This window comes from Ambystoma mexicanum, chromosome 6p, assembly GCF_040938575.1.
Source record: "Ambystoma mexicanum isolate Mex_15411 chromosome 6p, UKY_AmexF1_1, whole genome shotgun sequence".
Classification (NCBI taxonomy): domain Eukaryota; kingdom Metazoa; phylum Chordata; class Amphibia; order Caudata; family Ambystomatidae; genus Ambystoma; species Ambystoma mexicanum.
Genome location: NC_090935.1, coordinates 322,733,211 through 322,756,627, shown reverse-complemented (window position 1 = coordinate 322,756,627; position 23,417 = coordinate 322,733,211). Strand labels below are relative to the sequence as shown.

Below are 23,417 nucleotides of genomic sequence, written 5' to 3'. Positions count from 1 at the left end.
TACCCTGTCGGGAATTATTCTTTTTCCATCTTTTGATATGAGCTGTCCCAGGTATAAGACCTCAGTCAGGCAGTACTGTAGCTTCTCCTTGTCTACCTTGTATCCCTTGTTGGCCAGTAAAGTCAGGAGCGTTGTTGAATCTTTTCTACATGTTGCTTCGTCTTGTGCACACACTAATAAATCGTCTACATACTGAATAATCGTACTCTCAACTGATAGGTTTCCCAAGTCTTCATGCAATATGCGGTTGAATATGCTCGGGCTCTCACAGTATCCCTGTGGTAGTCTGCAGTGTTCATATCTCTTACCCCCCAGTGTGAAGGCTGTAAGGTATCTACTCTCTTCAGCCAGGGGTATTGAGAAAAATGCGTTTTTCAAGTCTACTACTGTGAAATGTGATGTCCCTTTCGGGATGCTGCATAGTATTGATCCAGGGTTCAGGACTAGAGGGAACTCCTTCTGAATTACATCATTGAGGGGGCGTAAGTCCTGTATCATCCTCCAAGACCCTCCTTTCGCTTTTTTGATTGGATAAATACATGTGTTACATGGGGAGTTTGAAGGCACTATTATCCCTTGTGCTAGTAGTGCATTTATTGTTTCTTTTATCCCCTCTTCAGCTTCACGGGACAATGGATACTGTTTAACTCGGGGTAAAATTGCTCCTTGCTTTAGTTTTATTACCACAGGTTGTACTCCGTGCAACAGCCCTACATCATGGGGGCCTGTTGTCCATAAATTGTTTGGTACGAGCCTCATGTCGTCATCAAAAAATGACGGTGGTGCTCCTACCACTGTCATCAATTGGACGGGGGTCTCCCTGGCTTGGATTAAAATGTCACAGGGCATCGCTATTTCCATTACTATCTCGCCATCCCCTTCTGTGTCTGAAAAGAGATCCTCATCTGTTACCTCTCGTAGGGCGATGTTGGCGTTTGTACACAGCACTGTGCGCCACTCACATCCTTCCCTGTCCACTCCAATCACAGCAATCCTTTTCGCTGATACCTGTACAGCGTGCAAGTCCAATGATACCACTGATCCTGGTGCTGCGTTGGGACACACTATGGGGCGGAAGAGGAACTCCGCTGGAATCCTCCAGTCCATGCTTCTTAGCTCTGGAATTATGAGGGCCAAAGTCTTTAGCCCTTCAATAAACATTTCCTCATTTTGTGGCAGCCCTCGTATTTCATGTGTGGTTGTGTAGGCTTGCACTACCAACATCGCACGCAAGGGGCATATCCCGGGTGTAGAACACACTATTCCTCTCTCGGTAAATGATATGGTCATGTTAAGTTTACTCAGAAGATCCCTCCCTAACAAATTTATTGGGGAATGTTCGTAATACAGTAAGGGTGCCTTCACAGTCTTACCCCCCACTGTTACATCCAAAGCTTCTGTGTAAGGAACTTCAATTACAGCCCCAGAGAACCCCTGCGTCTCTAACTTCCTGTTAGATAACGGGAACCGGCCCTCTCTGACACATGATTTCTCCGCTCCCGAATCAACCATGAATATGAACTGCTTGTCTCCTATCTGCGCCCCTACCAATGGTTCCTCTGCTGCATTGTAGGTGGTGGATAGAACTGGACACGCAAGTGTTCTCTGTGGGCTGTCCTATGCGGGGTGTCTCATCACCCCCCCCCCTCATTAAAGACACTTCCTGAAACCACTGACATGCCGTTGTAAGGTGCTGGTGCGGGGGCCCCGTTTGCTGTTGTCGCGAAAGGGTTACCTGGCGTGTATTGCATACTGTCATTGTTTTGTGGGTGGTTCTGTGTTCTGTACTGGGGTCCCTGTTGCTGGCCAGCATTACCCTGGCCTGGGTTTCTTAGTTGCGGTTGTCCCATTGGGAGACCATATGGGCTTCCCGGGTGGGGATGGCCATATTGTTCTACCTCTTGGAACCCGTTGTTGGGTCTGCTTCTGCACTCTCTAGAGTAATGCCCCCATCGCCCGCAGTTCCAGCAACTTCCTTGTGCACCTCTAGGACCTTGCCATCCATTTCCTCCCATTCCCCCGTACCCCGGTCCACCTCCTCTTCGGCCCCTGTACCCACCTCGTCCCCCTCGAGGGGTCCACTCTTGCCACTGCGGACCTCCGCCTTGCTCCTGCTCATTCCACTGCCGCTGTCCTGTTCCTGCCCAATTAGTTGCCACCCTTCCTTGTAGTGCTATCAGCCCCTCCTCCTCATCATCTCCCTCCCTGCTGTGTGGGAGCGCGGCTACTGCTGCTGCAACCTTCACCAACTTTGTCTGTACCAACTTCGCCTTGTCTGCCAATCTTTTCTGCGCCACCTCCTTCTCCCTCTCCTTGATTCGTTTACAATGGTGTACTATTATGCTCTGAATTTCTGGCCATCCCTTTGCTTCAATACCTGCTATCTTGTCGAGCGCCTTCTGCACTTCCTTTGGGAGCCCTCTTTTTATAATGAAGTAAAATAAAGATGTCGATTGATACCAGGGCGTGCCCGTTTCTGCTCTCCACATCTCTTGGACCCGAAAAATGTAATCCATAGCCTCCTCCCCGTCATTCATTGTACACTGCATCACTGACTGTAAGTCCGGTGTGTCTGGGAATGTTTCGCGTAAGGCACCCCACACCCTAGCACGCACTGTGTTAAAGGAGGCCACATCATGGCGGTCACAGTCTAACGTTACTCCCGGGAAACCGGCTTTAACCCATACTCTTTCAGCCTGATCGCCCACTGCTGATACGAGCAGACTTTTCACATCTCCTATAGCTAGGGGTACCCCAGCAGTATGTTTCTCAAAGGCGTATATCCACTTACTTGCCCCTCCTGATAACGGGGGCAATAGCTTTAATAAATTGGCTTTATCCATCTGTGCCCATGGGATATAGTTAGGCCTCCCTCCTCCCCTGTGTATCAACGGGAGCTGTAGCCTTCCTTTCGTCGTTGCATCCGGACCCGTTTTGGCTGCTGATGTTCCCAGTGATGCCATTTTCCCCACCCTGTTCCTTAGTCGCCCCGTCCACTCATCCAGGGTTCTCATTGAACATGTACCATCCCCCCCTTCGCTTCCCCCTCCCATTGCCATGCTCAACCTGTCACTTTCTTCTAACTCGTCCCTTTTGTCACATAGTAATTCCTCTCTGTCCCCCATAGGCCCTTCATCATTGTCAGTATCTCCCTTGCGTGTCTCTATTTCAATTATTCGTGTCGGTTCTTCTTCAATTCTGAACAGTATCTCACCTTTCTTCCACCCCTCTTCAGGTTTTCTATTCTCACCTGGCGCTCTAGACGTGCGCCCTGATCTAGTCGCGGTAAGTGCTGTTTTTCCGCACATGTCTTTTATCCTCGAGAGCTCATCTTTTGCTATTGAGAGTCTTGACTGTAAATCATCTGTGAGTTTCTCTATGTCCACCCTTTGTGTATTCGCCTGGCCTCGCTCTCTCGTACTTTCATATGGTGGGGGTGCAGTGGGCCGGTGGGGTGTAGTAGTTGTCGGGGGAGGCACATACGTCGGGTCACTGTATCCTTCTGCGGGTACGGGCTTTTTTAATATCGGGTACAAACTTATTACCTCTACTGGTGGCGCTATACTTGACAATTCTTTGACATCTTTCTGTATCATTAGTGGATTGTCTGTGGTGGATGGGAGATCAGGATTTAATGCTGGTGTTTTGGGCGGTGGTATCTCTTCAAATAACCTCCAAAGATCTAATATTTCCCTCCTATTTTGCAACTGCTTTCCTTTGTACTTCAAATAAATGCATGTGGTCACCATATCCAGAACACTTTTATCAAATGACCCTCCCTCTGGCCATATCTGGGGTAACCCCTCTCCCTTCAGCTCAGTTATCCATTGGTCGTGATATTTCTTAATCCGTTCCGCGTACCCTGAGAGATTCTTACAAATATGTGATAAGGGTGTTTCAGCCCCCATCTCTGTGCCCTCCTAGTGCTTGTGTGTCTCTGTGTGTCTGCAACTACAATGTAAATGTAGTATCAATATTATTTTTTCGTATTCTACTTCACATTCAATGTTAGGCTCTCCCCCCCCTTGACTGCACAATACAAAACTGACTGTACACAGTTTCTACTCTGTTCTCTTTGGGGGGCACATACAAGAGCAACCCATCATTTATTTTGACAATATCAACCCGGAAATCAAAAGGTACCCACTCACTTCACTGTATCAACGTTGTCTTCAAAAAGTTTTATCCGGTCACACTTACCATGACCATTTAACTATTATACATTTATAGCCGTTTTACACATTTGCAACATCAAATTGTCTTCTGACACATACGAGGTGCACACACCTCTTGGTACCACTCAATTCACCATTCAAGCTGCCCTCCCTTTCCTCCCTAGCCGGCTGTCCCTGTCCGTCTTATTTGAATATGTGGATGCGCATATATATATTTCTGATGTTTGTTAATCTGCTTAGAATCACATGCTGTGCATAGGTCCGACATCCAGTGGTCACTGCGGAGTATTGCATTTTGTTTTTCGTAGTCGAAAAGGGGACGTCGACAAGGCGTGTCTGAAACACTATCCCTATAGTGACGTGCGTTGTACCCATAATCCCTCACGCGTCGAGGTCCCTCAGATTGTTTTTTTCCGCCCAGCTTCTGGTCGCCTTCACGCGGAGCTCCTCGAGAGACATTGCAACTCCTCGACCTTTGGTCGTTTTTTCTCTAATATTAATAATTCCTCCCTCGACGCAGTTGTAAGCTGTTCTCCGCCGAAAAGAATCTTCGACGGAGGGTCGAGCGGAAGAAATCCTTCGGCGCTGCCGAACACGTGGCCTGGCCTCGCAGGCCATATACAGTAGGGAGAGTGGGGTCGTGGGACATCTCTGGGTCTTTTCTGAGAATGCCTTTCCCTTTCCCCTTCCTTTCCCTTGGGGTGTTTATCGCGATTTATTGTCTCGGCTATGGAGAGGACACCGTTTAGGTTTTGCCCACTTTGTAAAGGCAAATTCACTTGGAAGGACAAGCACTCACGGTGTAACCGCTGCTTGCCCCTCGATCACAAGGAGGAAGGGTGCGCGGCTTGTCGGCTTCTTAAGCCTAAAACCCTAAAAGACCGAAGGGTTAAAAGGTGGGCGGCCTACGCGATGTCGAAGGCCGAAGGTTCACCCGCCGCTGCTACCACCGACAGTGACGAGGAACGCGATAACACGACCTCCGCTACGGAAGTCGAAACCCCCTCTAAGGAGCGCTTACGCGCTTCGTCGTCTGTCCCCGGCCCCGACGGGCTCGGCTCACGCCCTGCTTATGGGGATGAACACCCCGGCGACACAGACGCACACAAAGATCCACATAAACACACAACCCACGGCTCTTCTTCGACGAAGTCGAAAAGACCTTCGGCGCCCAAGGAGACGCAGGTTCCACCGGCGGCCTCCTCGGACCGTTCGGGTTCGAAGCCCCTCTCGCAACCGCAGCCGCGACCTGCGACTGGGCTTTCGGCAAACAAGGGCGCTGCCACCAAACCATCGGCCGGTGCGCATCAACAGAAAGCGCAGACCGCCGTAGAGCGTTCGATACCCATAGCGTCGAAAACTCAAGCTTCCGCCGACAAGCGAGTCGCCGATAGCTTAGCAAGGATCGCTGTAGCCGACGCCCAAAAGCGTACGCCGAAGATTACGTCGAGCGTTACGCATAAGTTAAAGGATACGCCGAAAAAGCCAGAAGGGAAGCAGGGACTACCCCCTTCAGTCAGGGAGTCTCCCGACACACCTGAAGGTTTTTCGGAGGGCGACGGGACACTTTCCTCGACGCTTTGGGAGAGGTCGAGCCATTTCGAGTTAGATAACCCTATGTTTCCCCCGCCAGACCGCTCTGGGGTACCCCATGAAACAATGGAAAGACTCCACCTCTGTATGGAGAGGATGGAAAGGTTCATGAGCACCCAGGCCTCTCAAACTCACAAGAGGACCAGAGAAGGGCCTCAGGAGGACCCCAGGGCCAAAAATCCGAGGCTAGTCGATCCCCAGCAGGACACAGCCTCAGACTTCCAAGATGTATATGACCTCACTGGGGAGGAACAATACTTCGAGGAAGAAGATGATTTCATGGACAATGAAGAACAGAACCAGGAGGAATGTCTGGAAGACAGAACAGACATTATAGAAGAAGGCTTCGGGGTTAACCCAGAAGAGGGACCTTCACACCCCTGGCAATCACCATCAGTGTATTCCGACACTGATGTCCCAAACCTAACTCCTCCGGACAATTCTCCAGTTAGGAACACGTCTCCAATTGACGATCAGCCCACGTTCAATGCACTGTTGCGCAGAGCAGCAGCGCATTTCGAACTCGACACCGGGGAACTCTCTCCAGAATTGGACTTTGTAGAAAGAGTGATTAAAGAAAAACCCCCGGTCAGCCAGACCATTCCACTCCTCGCTTCAGTGAAGAGAAGGATCATACCTTCGCTGTCCACTCCCGCAATGATCAGAGGGGTCAATCCACGGATTGAAAAACTTTTCACTCCTTCACCCTCAGACCCCCTCTACATTAGGGGACATTCCATTCCGGATTCCCTAGTGGTATCTAATACTAGAAAGAGGGCAGGGGTACCACTTTCCACCAGTGAGGCACCCCCTGACAAGGAAGGCAAGAGGCTATATGCCCTTGCAAAAAGAGTTACTTCCTCGGCTGCCTTCTCAGCAAGAATTGCCAACAACAATTCCTTGCTTGCAAGCTACGCAGACGCGCAGTGGGCCAAACTGCGAAAAGACGCCGAGGAAGCACCGGAGCCTTTACGTACGCGCCTACTGTCAACTATTGGCGAAGGAACCCAAGTGAACCAGAGCATTGTTAAAAACTCTCTGGACGCGGCAGAAACAGCAGGACGTTCCTTGGTACAAGGAATACTCCTAAAGCGCCATGTATGGCTGCGCAACTCAGGCTTTAAACCAGAGACACAGGCGTCTTTGATAAATAAACCTGTCGAGGACGCTAACCTCTTCGGAAAAGCGGTAGATGAAGCCCTAGAGATGGCTAAAAAAGAGTTCGACACTATCAAGACTCTTGACCAAATCTCTAAGCCCACTACCAGGCGCGGCTATGGCAACAAACGCTTTTTTCGTGGCCAACGCCAACACCAACAACAAAATCAACATCAGCAATACCCTGCCACCAATTACCAAACCAATAGTGGGCAGTACAGCCAAAGAGGCCAACGCCGGGGCAAAGGGAGGGGTCGGGGATTGTGAGAGAACGGATCTCAACGACCGGTGGGGGGTGTCTGTACTCCCACTCCCTATATGGTGGAGGACAGGCACAGGAGACCCCAGCCAAGATTCTCTATTCGGTAGCAATGGTCGAGCAATCAAGGCCTAGCTTCTCAGGAGGTGATGCAGGCTGGTTCTTAAGTACAGTGTATCCCCAAGCCCCCACAAAGGAATATCCACACTCTGTATTGGTTAGAACACAGTCTTTATATAATCAATAGTTAAGGTTATGTACATTCATCATGATAACTCACTTTGTACTCTGGCAAAATCTACAATGACAAATATTTACAACCCTAAAGTGGTACCACCCTAGATCTCATTGAAGTGCATAAACAATACTGTACAATGTCACACAGACCCATAGAGTGAAACCAGCAATAGAGAGAGGGGAGGAAATAAGATGGTTGAGCAATAGGCAGAATACTGACCCCTACCACTAGGCACAGTTCTGTGTGGAGATCCCCCCACCTGGGCAACCTGTAAAGAAAGATATAGCACCAGCCCAGTCCATATATTGCTCTGCAAGTCTTATTTTCCCCTATAATGTTTTTACCCCCCCAATGTACCTGGTGGAGTCGACTAACGTCGAGGGACTCGCTGTTTGGCGACGGGGAATCGACGGCCCTTCTTGAATGCCTTCCCTTTCAAGCGGGAGGCACGGGGCGTCGAACTTCCGTCGACAAACGAAGTGGAATGATGTCGAAGAGGCGGCAGCTTCGTCCGAGCGGTGCTCGTCGGCGTCGGGGCGTCGGCGTCCTGCAAGGCGGAGTTGTGCGGGGCACCTCGATGACAATAGTTCTGGACCGCAAAGATTGTAGAGACGAGAGCCCAGCAAGGGCGTCGAGTCGTCCGGGTCTTTGAGGTCGTCGGGTGGCGGGAAACCCACCGGCAGGTTTCTCCTCGGCGCGTTGGTCGTCCTCGACTTTCTCCGGCAGGATAAGCGGTCGACGATGCGGTCGAGAGAGTCCTTCGATTGAATGTTCTTAGGCAATGGAGCGGACGGCTCCGATCGTCGGCGGCACGGCGTCAAGTGGTTCCCCCGGCTGGGCAACAACTTCGACGGGCCTCCAGCGGTTCCACAAACCTGCGAACCCTGGTCGACGGCAATGGACTTCGACGGCGTCGATGTCCGGGTGCTTCACTTCGATCTCCTCGGCGGTCCCGTCTCGGGTCGACAGCCTTTCGAGGACCTGTCTTCCAGGGCGCTTCGGCGAAGATGGAGCGGTGCCCGATGGTCCCTCGGAGCACGGGAAGAGGGCGCCTTACCAGGTCCTCTCTTGGGTCAGTCCTCGACGAATTTCGACAGCCTTCGGATCGGTCGAAGCAAATGCCACAGCAAGTCTTCTTCTTCCAGCTGGACGTCGAGGATCAGCAGTTCCAGTTACTCTTGAGTGGAGACTCAGCTTCTGGACACTTCTGAACTTCTGAACCCAATGGTTGCTTCTCAACCAATGGTTCCTTCTGAACTGAACTGAACAATTTCCAGTGGTGAGAGGTCCCCAGATATACTATCCTCCCTCTCATCCACACTGCTGGCACACACACAGCAGCCAATCACACTGCAGGGCATTCATGCAGTCAGTCAGCCAATCAGGCACACAGTGCATTCCGGCCACACTCCTCCCTTCCAGACACTCACAACAAGGAATGTGGATTGGAACAAGTACCCAGCCATTCAACACTACACACTGCATTCAGGCCAGTTTCGGGCAGGGCTGTCTCCGTCTTTGTCTCTTATGCCAGAAACCAGACAACCACAACAAGGAGTGTATATTGGTCACACACTCCATTCACCCAGGTCCCACCCACAGGAGGTACCCATAACATACAGTCACTGGGAAGGCTCCAGTCAGTCTAGCTGGGCCTTCACAACAATACCATATGGAACTTCCACCCAACAGCCAGTCAGGGGGAAGGGACAGAGTCAGGGCTTCCCAGGACTTTGGGAAAAACAAGACAACAGGCAATAGAAAGCAAGAGGCCACAGGGGCCATCTTGTTTCTATCAGGAATCAACTGATCCCGATGGCAGGGCCGGGGTGTCCCAAAATGGAGGATACCCAGAGCACCTGTCAAGTTCAGCATGGAGCTGCCACCAGCCCATACCCTGCTCTGTGGGCCACCCACAGGTGCCCAAAAACATACACTAGGGGCACAGGGTTGTACCCCTACCCATGGGTGCCATAAGGGTATCCCATGGGTCTGTTCACCAAACCAAAAGAGAGCTGCACTGCCAGGAGTCCCACATGGACTCCGGGGCAGAAAACATAACAGAACACACGGTAAAAACAGAAAAAGGACAAGGATTCAGAGGCCCTGTCCCTCAGATGCATTTCCAGCATCACAGGGATCCACCCCCAGAGGCTCCCAAGCCCCCAACAACTCCAAGTGACGCGAAGATTCGCGTCCCCTCCCATGCAACACCGGTCGGGTGCCGGATAACATCCTTTCTTCCTGCATGGGAGGAGATAACGTCAGACCGTTGGGTACTTTCCACCGTAGCCCACGGATACTGTATCGAATTCAACAGTTCCCCATCCTACAGACCCCCGAGGGGACGTCGCATGACACCGGAACATCTTGCCATCCTTCTCCAAGAAGTACAACAACTGCTGGAAAAAGGAGCCATAGAGGTTGTGCCTCTATCTCAGGTAACGGAAGGTATTTATTCAGTGTACTTCCTTGTACCCAAAAAGGATCTAACCATGCGCCCTGTATTAGATCTGCGCCCAGCGAACAAGTTTATCAAACCCCAAAAGTTTCGTATGGTAACCTTACAGGAAGTAATCCCACTGCTTTCTCAGGGAGATTACATGACAACATTGGACATGAAAGATGCATACTTTCATATTTTAATGTTGCCAGCGCACAGAAAATACCTCAGGTTCATGATAGAGGGCAAACACTACCAGTTCAAAGTGCTACCCTTCGGCATAGCATCAGCACCAAGGGTATTCACGAAGGTGCTGGCAGTGGCAGCGGCCCACCTGCGCAGGTTGTCCATCCCAGTTTACCCTTACCTCGACGACTGGCTCATAACAGGGGATTCTTACGAAACATGCTTCTCCAATACCCAAAAGACAGTAGACCTTTTGTTCCAGTTGGGCTTCTCCATCAACGAAAAGAAGTCCAGTTTAGACCCCAGTCAAATCAAGCAATTCCTAGGGGCTCTAATTCAAACAAAGGACGGCCTCGTCTTCCCCTCCAAAGAGAGGGTCCAAAACATGCTGTTTCAGATCCCTCAATATGTAACCGGTCGAGAGGTGACGGTACGCAAAGCAATGCGCTTGCTAGGAATGACGGCGTTGTGTATTTATTTGGTACCTCACGCGCGCCTGCGCATGCGCCCAATGCAAGAGTGGCTCAACAGCCAGTGGTGTCAGGCCAGCGGACTATGGGAGGATCTAGTTGTGGTCTCGCAGGCCTTAGTTCTCTCGCTACGGTGGTGGACAAAGGAAAACATGGAAAAAGGGAAACCCTTTGCCACACCCGCGGCGGAAGCCACTCTAACCACAGACGCATCCCTCACAGGATGGGGGGCCCACCTATCCCATCAGACTGCTCACGGAGTGTGGACTCCGAACGTAGCATCCAAACACATAAATCTACTGGAGCTACTAGCTGTGTTCAAGGCGCTAAGAGCCTTCCAGGAACACCTACAAGGCAAAACAGTAATGGTCCTTACAGACAGCACCACAGCCATGTACTACATCAACAAGCAAGGGGGCACCCACTCTCCAGGCCTGTCCAAGCTGGCCCAGAATATATGGAAGTGGGCTCTCAAACAGGACATGTTCCTACTATCACTACATGTACCCGGGGAACTCAATCTGCTAGCAGACAGTCTCAGCAGAGATTTCCCCCTGCCCAAAGAGTACGAATGGCGCCTGCACGAAGACATAGTCTTCGACGTCTTCACACAATGGGGATTCCCAGAAATAGACCTGTTCGCAACCCTGGAAAACTCACAATGCCTAAGTTACGCCTCCAGGTACCCCCAGAACCAATCCAAGGGGAACAGTCTGTCGATGCAATGGTCAGGGAAATTTGTTTACGCTTTTCCCCCGACTCCCCTTCTCAACAAAGTGGTGCACAAGATGCACCAGGAACAAGTGACCATGATACTAGTGGCCCCAATGTGGGCACGACAACCATGGTTCGCTCACTTGATGGAAATGTCTCTATCCCCCCCAGTAAAACTCCCCTGCCCGTACAACATGCTGTCTCAGGACAAAGGCAGGACTCTGCATCCATGCCCCCAGAACATGAACTTAGCAGCTTGGCTCCTGAGATCATAGAGTTCGAACATCTACAACTCCCGCAAAGATGCATGGACATCCTCAGGGAAGCCCGAAAACCGAACACTCGCCACTGCTATTCTAGCAAGTGGAAAAGATTTGTCATCTGGTGCAGGAGTAAAAGCATCAACCCTATTGACTGCTCTCCCACACATGTGGTCCTATACCTGACCCACCTATTGGATTCAGGTCTAGTGTTTAACTCCATTAAAGTCCACCTAGCTGCACTTTCTGCATACACCACTTCCCAACTCAAGGTGTCGTGGTGGAAGATCCCTGTTATAAAGGCCTTCATGGAGGGAGTAAAGAGAATACACCCCCCGATAGCTGACCCAGCTCCCGGATGGGACCTTAATGTGGTACTTACCAGACTCATGGGCTCTCCATTCGAACCCATGCACAAAGCATCTCTTAAACACCTCACGCTTAAGACTGCTTTTTTAATAGCGATCACCTCCATCAGGAGAGTAAGTGAACTTCAGGCTCTTTCTATTCTAGACCCCTTCGTTACAGTTCACAAAGATAAAGTGGTTCTACGCACTCACCCTAGGTTTGCTCCGAAATTTATTTCTAAATTCCACGTAAACCAATCTATAGAACTACCAACGTTCTTTCAAAATCCTTACAATTTGGGAGAAAGGACTCTGCACACACTAGATGTACGCAGAGCGGTCATGTTCTACATGGAAAGAACCAGACCACTGAGGAAGACTAATCAGTTCTTCGTCTCGGTGGCAGCAGGAAGAGAAGGAGATGCAGTTTCAAAATCCACTATTTCTAGATGGATTGTTCAATGCATCACTCTCTGCTATACTCTTGCTAAGAGAGAACTGCCCTTTAGGCCAAGAGCACACTCTACTCGAGGCACGGGGGCATCCATAGCATTCATTGCAAATGTTCCCCTTGAGTCCATCTGCAAAGCGGCTACCTGGAGTTCTGTGCACACCTTTACAAAACACTACTGTCTAGATACACACTCTAGATCTGACTCCCAGGTGGGACAGGCAGTATTACGACACCTTTTCTCTACTGTTCCTTCTCATAACCCACCGCCAACTCCGGGTACTGCTCGCTAGTCTATGCACAGCATGTGATTCTAAGCAGATTAACAAACATCAGAAGAGAATGCATTACTTACCGTAAAAGCATTTCTGATGGTTGTATCTGCTTAGATTCACATGCGCCCGCCCTTCCTCCCCGCTCGGATGGAAGTAACATAGACTTCCTTTATATATCTCTCTCTTTTCTGTACTCACTCACGTCTAGAAGGCTCCCTCAGGGCAGAAAAATACAAACAGAGGGACCTCGACGCGTGAGGGATTGTGGGTACAACGCACGTCACTATAGGGATAGTGTTTCAGACACGCCTTGTCGACGTCCCCTTTTCGACTACGAAAAACAAAATGCAATACTCCGCAGTGACCACTGGATGTCGGACCTATGCACAGCATGTGAATCTAAGCAGATACAACCATCAGAAATGCTTTTACGGTAAGTAATGCATTCTCATATGTTAGCCTGCTCTCCCCCCTTCTAGTAGGACTCTTTTTCTCTTACTTTTCCCATAAGTTTGTGTTAATCTCACTTTTTATTCTCCCCCTACCCGTAAAGAAAAGAAAAGAAAGAAGTAATAGCGGTCACTAATATATTCTCAGTGCCCCCTTTTGCTGAACACTTTTATTTTATATTCCACTTCTTCATATATTCCCAGTACTAGTCAAGATAGCACTATGCGGCGCCGCCTTCCACCCCCTTTCGGAGCTAGGTTCCCGTCACTTTTATCTCTTATTCACCTCTTAATCCTAATGGCCATATGCAAAGAAAAAGCAAGGAAAATTTAAGATGATCCTTAGTAGATCTGCGTACCCCCACTTCGTTACCTGTCCTACACTTCTCTCCCCGCTCCCTTTACAATCGCTCGCACTCAGTACTCACGTGCCCGTCTTGAACCGATAGTCTCCGAAACTGGGTCCGTCCAGGCAGTGTCGCCGTCAGCTCAACAGTCAGCCCCGGCTCCTTCGAGCGGTACTCAAAGGGGATTTTTCAACCGGGATCCCGTACCCTCTCTCTATTGAGTGCGCACTTCTTAGTGTACCGGTCGCCGTTGGCGGGCAGCCTCCCGGAGCCGGCTCACCGTGCGTATCCCTTTTCGACCGGAGATTCTCGTGCCAAAAGGGGACGGTAATGTTAGGTTGGGTAATAATAATAATAATCACGCTTTCGGGGTCACCACTGAAGGCAAGCGTCCCCAAACAGCACGATCCTCCCCGCAATGAGAGACAATGAAGGACTCTCCCAAAATGGGAATAAGGCCAAGACAGAGTGCGGGTGAGCGTAAATGGGAGTTTATCAATCAGAATAGGGCATGCAAAGAACTCTGCAAACTCCGAGAGCGCTCTGTCTGACAATAGCAAAGACAGGCGTATATATTTACAAAAAACGTCATAAGAACCTACACACTATAGGGGGCACAAGTTCAATGGGATTGGGTGGCGACGACTAACTATAGGTGCTGCTGCGATGTGGTTGGCTTTGGCTGGAAGACGTCACTGGTCAGCCTCGTGGGTTGGGCTGGGCCTGGCAGGTCGGCTGAGTTCATCCGGACGGTGTTGTTGTGCCATTGTGGCCAGTGTCAGAGATGAATGTCTTTTCCTGACTGGGTTGCCCTATGCCATGCACACCGCAGTCATTCAGTCATTTCAATATTATTTTCTTTAGTAAATCTTCCAATAGGTTATACTACAGGTTAATGCAACACAGGAGGTACATTCCTGTACCTTGTGAGGGGTCTGGAGGTAATACGTCAGGACATGGTTACCAGTGTCCTGTTGACCGGGGCCATAGGTCGAGGGGCTAAGCTTCAGGGCCTGGGACGGGCGGTACAGGTCTTTCTGCTTTGTTAGAAGTTGTTATGGATGTCCCGCTGTGTGTTGTCAAAGTGTTGGGTGTCCTGATTGCACGGGGCCATAAGTCTGAGATGGTCCGGTGGGTTGTGGGGTTTACGAGGGGGCGCGTGTGTTCAGGCAGAGGTTTACTGCTGAGCTGTAAATAATGCAGGTGGCGGGCCGCGGCCTTGGGTGCTACAGAGGGGATTACAAATCTTTGAAGCGGCTCCAGTCTGGTTGGGGGAGGTAAAGCAGTGCGGCACGGCCTCTGCTCTCATGCCTTGGCAGCCTTCGCAGGGTGGGAGGGGGAATGGCCTTGCACGTATTTCACAAAGGTATCTCCCTCGTGTGTTGCCGATTTTAGGTAAAGACATCACAAACATTTGAACACTCTAGAATACTTATTCAAATCAATACAAAACATGCATTTAAACTTTGCTGGATGTGTCTCGATTATACCCAGTCTGAGTACCTTATTCATACATTATGTTTTAACAACTACAGTATTTAGTTATATGCATATATATTTGCAGTAAGTGAGGTAGAATTAGGATTGGTGGAGTACATAGAAAGTAACCCGCCACTGTTCGTGACGGTGGTGGCACATGTGGGGCCTAGACATGCACACATGACAAGCGCCTTCTCGTGCATCCTTCACATAAGCCCTCTGTATGGTTACATTCGTCTTCTCGTGTCCTCTAGCAGCATTAGTTCAGTTATGGCGCAAGCCCATAGAGTGTAAGTTTCCCAGTGATACACGTAACAAATAGATCCCTGGTGCGTTCCTTTATTATTAGCACCCAACTGCAATGGTATGGGCTCGCCATCGCTTATATCATGGAAGCATGCTTTCTTATGTTTATACATTTTACAGGCTTTTGTAATAGAAGGGATTTTGTAGAAGAAAGCCTACTTTGCGGGTGGTCTTGACATTAATATATAAAGACTGTCTGCCATCTGATGACCATTTTACTGTTCTTTTCATTGCCCAGGCCTGCTGGCCGGGTCATGCTGGGAGCGATGATACACTGCGGGAGGTGAACTGTTACAATGTTAGTGTATTACGCTAGCTCATGTCCGTCTTGTTCGTGGGAACGTGCTCGCAGCGGATCTGCCAGGGTGCTGCGGCGACAGGGATGACTGACTCTCCAAGGGTGGGGGCCGCGCTACAGTGCGCTGAGCTCACACCATCTTTACCAGACAAAATGGTTTCTGGGCCTAGCTAAATTTTAATACATGTGGGCAATCAATACGTGTGGGCAATGTCTCCAGCGGGTGAACCCTCCATCACCTGGGCCCGGGTGGCATGAGGGGACGCCCAATGAGCCATAGCCCTCACCTGGGGAGAACGCAGGCGAGGGGGGTCTCCTGGACCAGTCCTCCCCTTCAGTAGCCAAGCAGCCAGTGGGTACAGCAGACAGGTAGGTCAGCAGGGGGGGGAGAGATAGAGAAAGCAGCGGAGAAGAGGGAAGTTTTGAGCTGCTTCCGAAACTTAATGGTTGTCCGCCTCAAGTTTGAGAGGGGCAGGGAGGCCATTTCAGAGGGAGGCACCAGCAGAGGAGAGGGGTCTACCCCCACTCTCTGCCTGGTGAAATGTCTAAGCCTTAGAGATTTGGAGGTAGCTGGGGGAAGGGCTAGAGAAAGAAGGTATTCTGGAAGAGAGAATTGGATTTATTGTGGGCGCTGGCCCCAGAAAGCCTTGTGGACAATGCAAAGGTTCTTGAACTTGATCCTTGCAGCCAGTGGAGAGATTTCAGGGCTGGAGAAATACAACCCCAGGGCTTGAGGCCAAGGGTAAGTCTTGCAGTCCTGTTCTGGATTAGTTGCAGATGACGGAGACAAGAGGAAGACAGATTGAGAAAGTGGCTGTTGCAGTGGTCCAGCCTAGAGACAGTGAGCTTCTGGTGGAGAGTGAGAAAGGGAAGAGTCCCTTTGAGGAGGAGCAGCTGGTAGTGGGACTTCTTGGCGATGTCCGAGATGTGAGGAGAGAAAGAGAGTCTTTTGCGTTGAAGATGACACCAAGGTTTTTTGCCTCGCAGGAAGGCAAAGGAAGAGGGTCCAAGGCGGTCTTCTATAGTGAGAGAGGAAACACAGAGGCAAGGGTCCCACTGAGAAGGATCTCTGTATTACTGGTATTAAGGCAGAGATCGTTGGAGGTACACCAATCCTGAATCGTGGATAGACGGTCAGGAATGAGCAAGAGAGGAGAGGAGCCTGAAGGAAAGCTGAGTCATCCGCATAATACTGAAAGTTAGAGGAGAAGGTAGAGATCAGGGAGGCCAAAGTGGCCAAGTAGAGGCTGAAAAACCAGCGGGAGAGGATAGAGCACTGGGGAATGCCACAGGTAGAGAGAGGTGGCGGAGAGAATGGGACCAAGATGGACCTGGGAGCGGAGGGGTGGTCCAAGTGGAAAGAGGTCAGTCACTCTAGGGTCTTATCCATGATGCCCAGGTTCTCACAGAGCCGATTGATTAGGATGGCGACGTTGACCCAGTCGAAAGCGGAGGAAAGATGAAGAATGTGTGCTCTCTTCTTGATGAGTGATATTGCTTCGACTGGCATTTTGCTGCAACCGTCGAGGTATGTCTAAAGGTGGTCTGGCATGCTTTACTATAATGTTATGACGTGTTTACAATCGTCTACATTGTGCAGCCAGTTGGACATGTTTTGATTGTGGCATGGCATTCTCAATAGCAAAGCATTAATGTTCCTGTGCACTGTTGGTGACTTTCATGTATTGGATTGTGTTACCCTACAAAACAATTGCAAACACTCTGGCTTTATAGCCAACTTCTCTCAGAAAGTTTTCTGTATATTGCATTAAAACACATATTTATATCTTTCTCCTAGTGCAGTGTGAGGCATACCCCTTCAGCAGCACGTTCATGCGTATTGCGCAAGTGTGACAATCTAGGCCGGCCCAGAGTGTGGCGCGTCCCGTGATTTGTTGCAGAGTTGGGGGAGCCCCCTCAGCATGGCTGGCAGGGGGGGGCCCACATTTTGTGTTACGCCACTGGCCTATGGAGTTATCTAAAACTAAAGAAACCCCACAAGAGTCAAACACATTTCAAAACACATGAGAGAGTGGGAACAACGGTCTCGCATTCTCCAGGTAAAAAAATCAAGTCATCAAAATCCAGCAAAGTTGCTGGGGGTCTCTAAAGTGAAGGGAATTAGCACATTTTTGAGAATTTGAGAATTCTCCCTAATATCCTGCCTAACTGTAAAGCGCTTGGGGGGCTTGTGAGGATCCTGGTTCCTTCCCAACATAAGAACAAGCAATTAATCACTGGAAGGCTGGGGGAGCACTGTAGGCAGCAACTTGCTCCATAGCCTGTCGTCATACACATAAATGTGCTAGAGCTGAGGGCAATACAACTAGTGCTGAGAGCATTCCTATGGCTGGTCAGGAACAGGGGAGTCTTTATTCAAACAGTTCCACATGTATGTCCATCTCCCAAGGGATAGCAATCTGAAGGCAGACTGGCTCAGCAGGCTGAGAGAGGACAATGATGAATAGGAGATATGTCCCCAAGTACTAAAAATATTTTGAGCATGGGGCCATCCGAGGGTGGACCTATTCGCCACAGAAGCCAACAGAAAATGGAATCACTTTGCGTCCTGGATGACCATGGGCAGCATCCCTCTGGAGGACACTTTTCACATGGCCTCAAGCAACCTTTGGACCTATGCATGCCCACCAACTCCACTAATACAGAGAGTAATGTGCAAGTACCAAGAGTTGCAGGGCCGTCACCTCAATTTACTGGTGCCTCAGTGGCCAACCAGAATCTGGTATTCGGATCTGTGAGGCTGGTGCCTTAGGGGCAGATTTTTCTGCCTCTTACGGGAACTGCCCTCTGCTGGCAAAGGTTGTATGCAGTACCCTTTAGGGACACTACAACAACTCTAACTACAGGTATAGGAAACCCATCCTTTGGCATAAGCTTGTACTACACAGTTTTGGTAGCGTGTTGAGCAACCAGGCTTATCGCAAGAAGGGTCAATGTGAGCTGTAGTGGAGTTGCACAGAGATTCACAGTGACAAGTATTCAAATAAACTCTTACACACAAGGTTTCTTCAATAAACTGTTATTAATTTATCAGCCAGTTAGAATAAGCCTTCTTCTGAAGAGAGCAATATAAAAGTAACACACTAATACGCTTCAATACTGTACACTCTTAGTTTCTAAATCAGTAGATACCCTTTTGGGATGGCCCACAGACACAACCTACACCCTAAGGTGACTTCAATAGCTAGAGTTCTATGGACATTAATATCTTATTGTTTGCATTTAGAATACTGTTAGAAGTTGGTAAAAGGTAAAGGTGATTAGAACAACAAGAGACCACAACTAATCTTAAGCAGGCAAATTGTTTTGGATCCACTAAGCAGAGTCATGCAGTGTAACAGGCTTAGCCAAAGTCAGTGGGCAAAGGTCTTATATTAAGAATGAAGCACTTCTGGTAGGCAAGTAGAAAAGCCTTTGCACAAGGTTTTATAAGTCTTTGAAGAAAAGAAGAATCAAATTTACTACACAAGCTGATTAGACTTGAGTAGTAGAAGATGCGAGCAACTCTACAATGAGAGTTAAGTTCTCTCAGGATTTACAGTACCTTTGTATTGAAGAAAAAGTCCGGCAGATGACTTCTGTTCGTGTGCAGCTCTCACTATTCCTGAGCCTCAGTCGTGGGGACAAGAGGGAGGACTTCTGGGGACTCCTGCTCTGCAATGGGACGGTCACCGCTCGCAACCGGCAATCTTTCCAACAAGTGGCACTTCGTTGTTTCAGCTCCTCGCGACTACCACAAATAGCAACACAGCCTTTTCTGGCTGTTGGGATGGACTTTCCTTCCTACTGGGATCCCGCACTCTGTTGAATGGGCTCAGGCTAGGTCAGTCCTGCTTCCTGGGAGTCCGGAGGATCTTGGCCAATTTAAAAGCAATGCACACAATCTGATGTTCCTCTCCCTGACTATTCAGTTTCCAGCAGCAACTCTATGGAAATTCAACCAGCTCCGAGAAGGCTGTCCAGGTGGCTTACTTTGGAGTTGATTGGTCCCATCAACTCAAGGGGAGAAGTCGTCCTTGCAGGGGCTTCTCTGTCGATACAAATCTGGAATTTCAGCACAGCAGCAGGACTTCACCGGGCAAACCAACGGTCCAGGCGTTGTAGCAGGCGTGCTCTTCAAGTTCTTCTTCGGTTCCTTCGTTCAGTGGTAGACTCTGCCTTCCAAGCCAAAAGCCTCGCCTTTTATTAATTTCTCTCCCATTCATTCCAGCCTAGCTGTCAGTCACTCAGCAGGGTGGCTGTCCTTGGCAGACTGTAGTGATTGGCCAGCTGAGTGCATTTGGGTCTCCTAGGAGACTAAGCACGGCGAGTTTCGGCCACCTCCCTCACTTCCTGTCCCCGCCAGACACTATTGTAAGATAGTGTGTGATGGGTCTAGAAAGGTACAAAATGTAAGTAAAGTCAATTTCACTTCACTGCTCTTGGCAAAAGTAGTTTAACCAAGCGAAGGTATTAAATCCTTTAGGAAATTGAAGAGACTTCCCTGTGCCACTGCACTGAAGGTGCTGTGTGACGCAATGTAACAATGTAAAAGAGGATGCCTATGGAGTTTCAGTTCCAAATCACATTAAAATATGAGAGTGGGGAAAAAGAGTCTCACTCTCTCCAAAAAAAAAGTCATCAAAATCCAGCAAAGTCGCTAGGGGTCTCTAAGATTCAGGGAATTAGCACTTTTCTGAGAATTCTCCCTAACACCCTCCTCATGCAGCAAGGGGTTGGTGGTGCATCCAGTTCCAGAGAAACTAGGCCTAGTGGGTTGGTTCCTGAGAAAGAGCCCCTTCACAACTATCTGGGGGGGGTAATTTGCTGATCATCCCGACTTCGAGGAAGGACTCCATGCAGAGTCAATATAAAAGCAAGTAGACAAGGTTCTGTTTTGGGTAAGGGATATCTGGGTATACGCTATGACTTGCTCCCGGGACCATGTTCTTTCTCTGCTCACCTGGCATGGTCAGGAGTGCATGTAGGCATGTGTCACACTTATCTGGCAGCTATGGGGGCATATAAGAACTCTTATCCCACCTCCTACTCAACCTACAACCCAGTGGTTGAGACACCTTACTGGTCTAACAGGTCTATACCCTCCAGTCAAGTCCCTGCAACCAGCCTGGGAGCTATATGTTGTGCTGAACGCACTACTGGCACATATGCCTTTCGAACCGATGGCTACGATGGATATCAGGCTTGTCTCCATCAAAATGGCTCTACTATTTGGGTTCACGTCAGCACGCTGATTCCGTGAAATACTAGCCCTGGTAGCACCTGAACCCTTACTCCACCTTGCACAGGTAGGTGGTTGTGAATTGCACCCTTCTGTAATTTTTACCTTAGGTGGTCTTGTCATTCCATTTGAACAAGCAGATTGTGCTTCCAACGTTTTCCCCCAATTCGCAATCGGACACAGCTAGGGTGCTACACTGTCTCGGTGTGAGGATGACGCTGAAGAGTCGTCGTAAGTCGTCTGCTTGGTTTGTAACCTTTTGGGGGTCAAGGCTCTTGCTATCAGACCTCAAAAGTATCCATTTCAAGTTGGATGGTGGCTGCTATCCAAGAAGCTTACAAGGGGTAGAACAGGGAAGTGTGCAGTGGACCTACACACACCCATGCTATAAGCGCTTGGGCAACAGCAGTGGCGTTCCAAAGGCACGTACCTTGGCAGGTTGTCATCTGGGCATTGACATTGGCTTCGTCTGCTTTTTACGAGCATTACTGTCTGGCCAGAAGTACAAGGTCAGATACAGCATTTCGCCAAGCAGTGTGAAGAATCTTTTTGTGTAAGGCTGCAATCACCTCCTCTCCAAGGGCCAATGGTCCGTTGTATCACCCATGCAGTATTGAGGAAAGGGGGTGGGGGGGTTGGGGCAACTCAGCATAGTGACTTAACTTACTCATTGTCCATAGTTAGCTTAATTTGGCTGAAGTGTAAAGGGGGACTGATGTGAGGTGCCCAGGACATCTACATTAAAAGGAGAAAGGCTTTTCTTTATGTAAAAGAGTTCTGCACCCGCCCCTAGTCACAAGTGCCCGTGCAGTATGGAGGAAAGGGGACTATGGACTAGGAGTATGTTAGTCTCTAGGGTGTGTAACTTGTAATATTTTTTACATTTTTGTAAAGAAACTAAATTTGAGCCATTACTTATTTTGAAATGTTTATCTATGGTTGTGCTGAAGTGGCCCTTGTGCTGAAAGCTTTAGTTTCTTGCAACCCTTTTTGTTTCAACAGGTGGTTAAGCTGCATACAAAGCTTGGCAAGCCTATTCCTTCAACTGAACCAAACGTTGTTAGCCAGGCAGGAACGTCTACAGCTTCTGCCAAACCGGCTGCCTCTGTGACAAGTACAGCCACTAGCAGCAATACGGCAAACTCTTCAATAGCCACTGCAACAAAAATGTTAACTGCCACAGGGAGTTCGTCGCTTGGTGCTGCAGGCAATAACACAGCAATCGTTGGCTCGGCAAACACGATTATCAAGAAGATAACTACACCCAAAATAAACTTTGTTGGTAAGTCCATTTTATGTTTATTCTTTCATTAATTAAAGATTTCACAATGTTTTAAAGTTGTTGCACTCCTTCCCAAGCATATTATGTTGTAGTTATTCTTTTTTTATTGAAGTTTTTATTAGTATTTTTATCAAACATCAAAACGCAAAACTGTTCCTGCCCTCTCCCCATCCTCCTTCCCCCGCAAACCCATCCAAACGTTCCGATTAACTGATCCACAATCATTATTAATTAATAATTATTTAATAACCTTGCCTTGTAACTGATAGAGTTTATAGTGATAGGCAAGAATTGATGTAGTAACCCTGTTGGAGACTACATAACACGTGTCCTCTTAGTATTGGATAACCCACCTTTTGGTATAGGCCTGTACTACACAAGTTGGTAGTGTGACTGAGTAGCCAGGCTTATCTCAAGAAGGGAAATGTGAGCTGTAGCAATGAAATTCACAAATACAAGTAGCCAGGTAACACTTAAACTCAAGGTTTCAATTATAAATACTTATTGATTTAACATACGTTTTTTAGATCAGCATTCTTTAAAACGGGCAATATATGTAACAATCAACTATACACGGTGAGCACCACACACCGTGGGTAATAATAAGCAGCGCTCAGATACCTGAGGGTTTGTAGCGCTATATAAAAGCCTAATTATTATTATTATTATTTATTATACTTTTCCAGAATAAACACAAAAATAGTAAATATTACAAATAGGTGCTTTTTACACACTTCCCACACCCGGAGCTGACCTCATTCACAAAGACAGTAATGGCATTTCTATATCACTAGAGAAGCCCTGCAAGGACGCCTTCTTCCTTTGAGTTGGTGGGACCAATCAACTCCAAAGTCAACTTGTTTGGACATCCTGTCTGAGCTGGCTGTACTGCTGCTGCTGCTGCTGCTGCTGCTAGAACCGAAGTGCCAGGGAGAGGAACACCAAACTGAGTGCATCACTTTTAAATCAGACCCGAGCTTGTTGAAGATCCTCTGGACTCCCAGTAAGCAGGACTGACCAAGCCTGAGCCACCTCAACTGAGTGCTGGACCCCAGATGCGAGGAGAGACCGCAGTGGTGCTATTTGCTGAGACGTGAGGAGCTGAAATCGCAAAGTGCCGCTTAATAGAAGTTTGTCCTTTTCTGCCACTGACCGTCCCATTGCAGTGTAGGAGTCATAAGACATCCTCCCCCTTGTCCCCACAACGGAGACCCAGGAAAAACCGGATCTACAGGAACAGAAGCCAGCTGGAACCTCTCCTACTCCTACCTGCGATCTTCGACTCCACACACTCCTTCTTTCCTCACACCTCAGACGTCTCTAAGAAGTCGCACTACCAGCTGCACCTTCTTGGAGGTATTCTACCTTTCCTCTCCTTCCCCCAGAAGCTCACTGTCTCCAGAGCTCTGGTTCTCTGTAGGCTGGACTACTGCAACAGCCTCTTT

The 23,417-nt window shown here is 49.0% G+C and overlaps 1 protein-coding gene across 3 annotated transcripts in view; it reads left to right on the top strand.

Annotated features, from left to right (window-relative positions):
• The window catches only part of ZFR (zinc finger RNA binding protein), a 1,119,848-nt gene that overhangs the window by 643,215 nt on the left and 453,216 nt on the right, over positions 1-23,417 (top strand). For all 3 annotated transcript variants that reach the window (XM_069627081.1, XM_069627082.1, XM_069627083.1), the window contains one exon: positions 21,693-21,972. In XM_069627081.1, the coding sequence (XP_069483182.1) occupies positions 21,693-21,972 (280 nt within the window). The remainder of the gene's footprint in view (positions 1-21,692; positions 21,973-23,417) is intronic.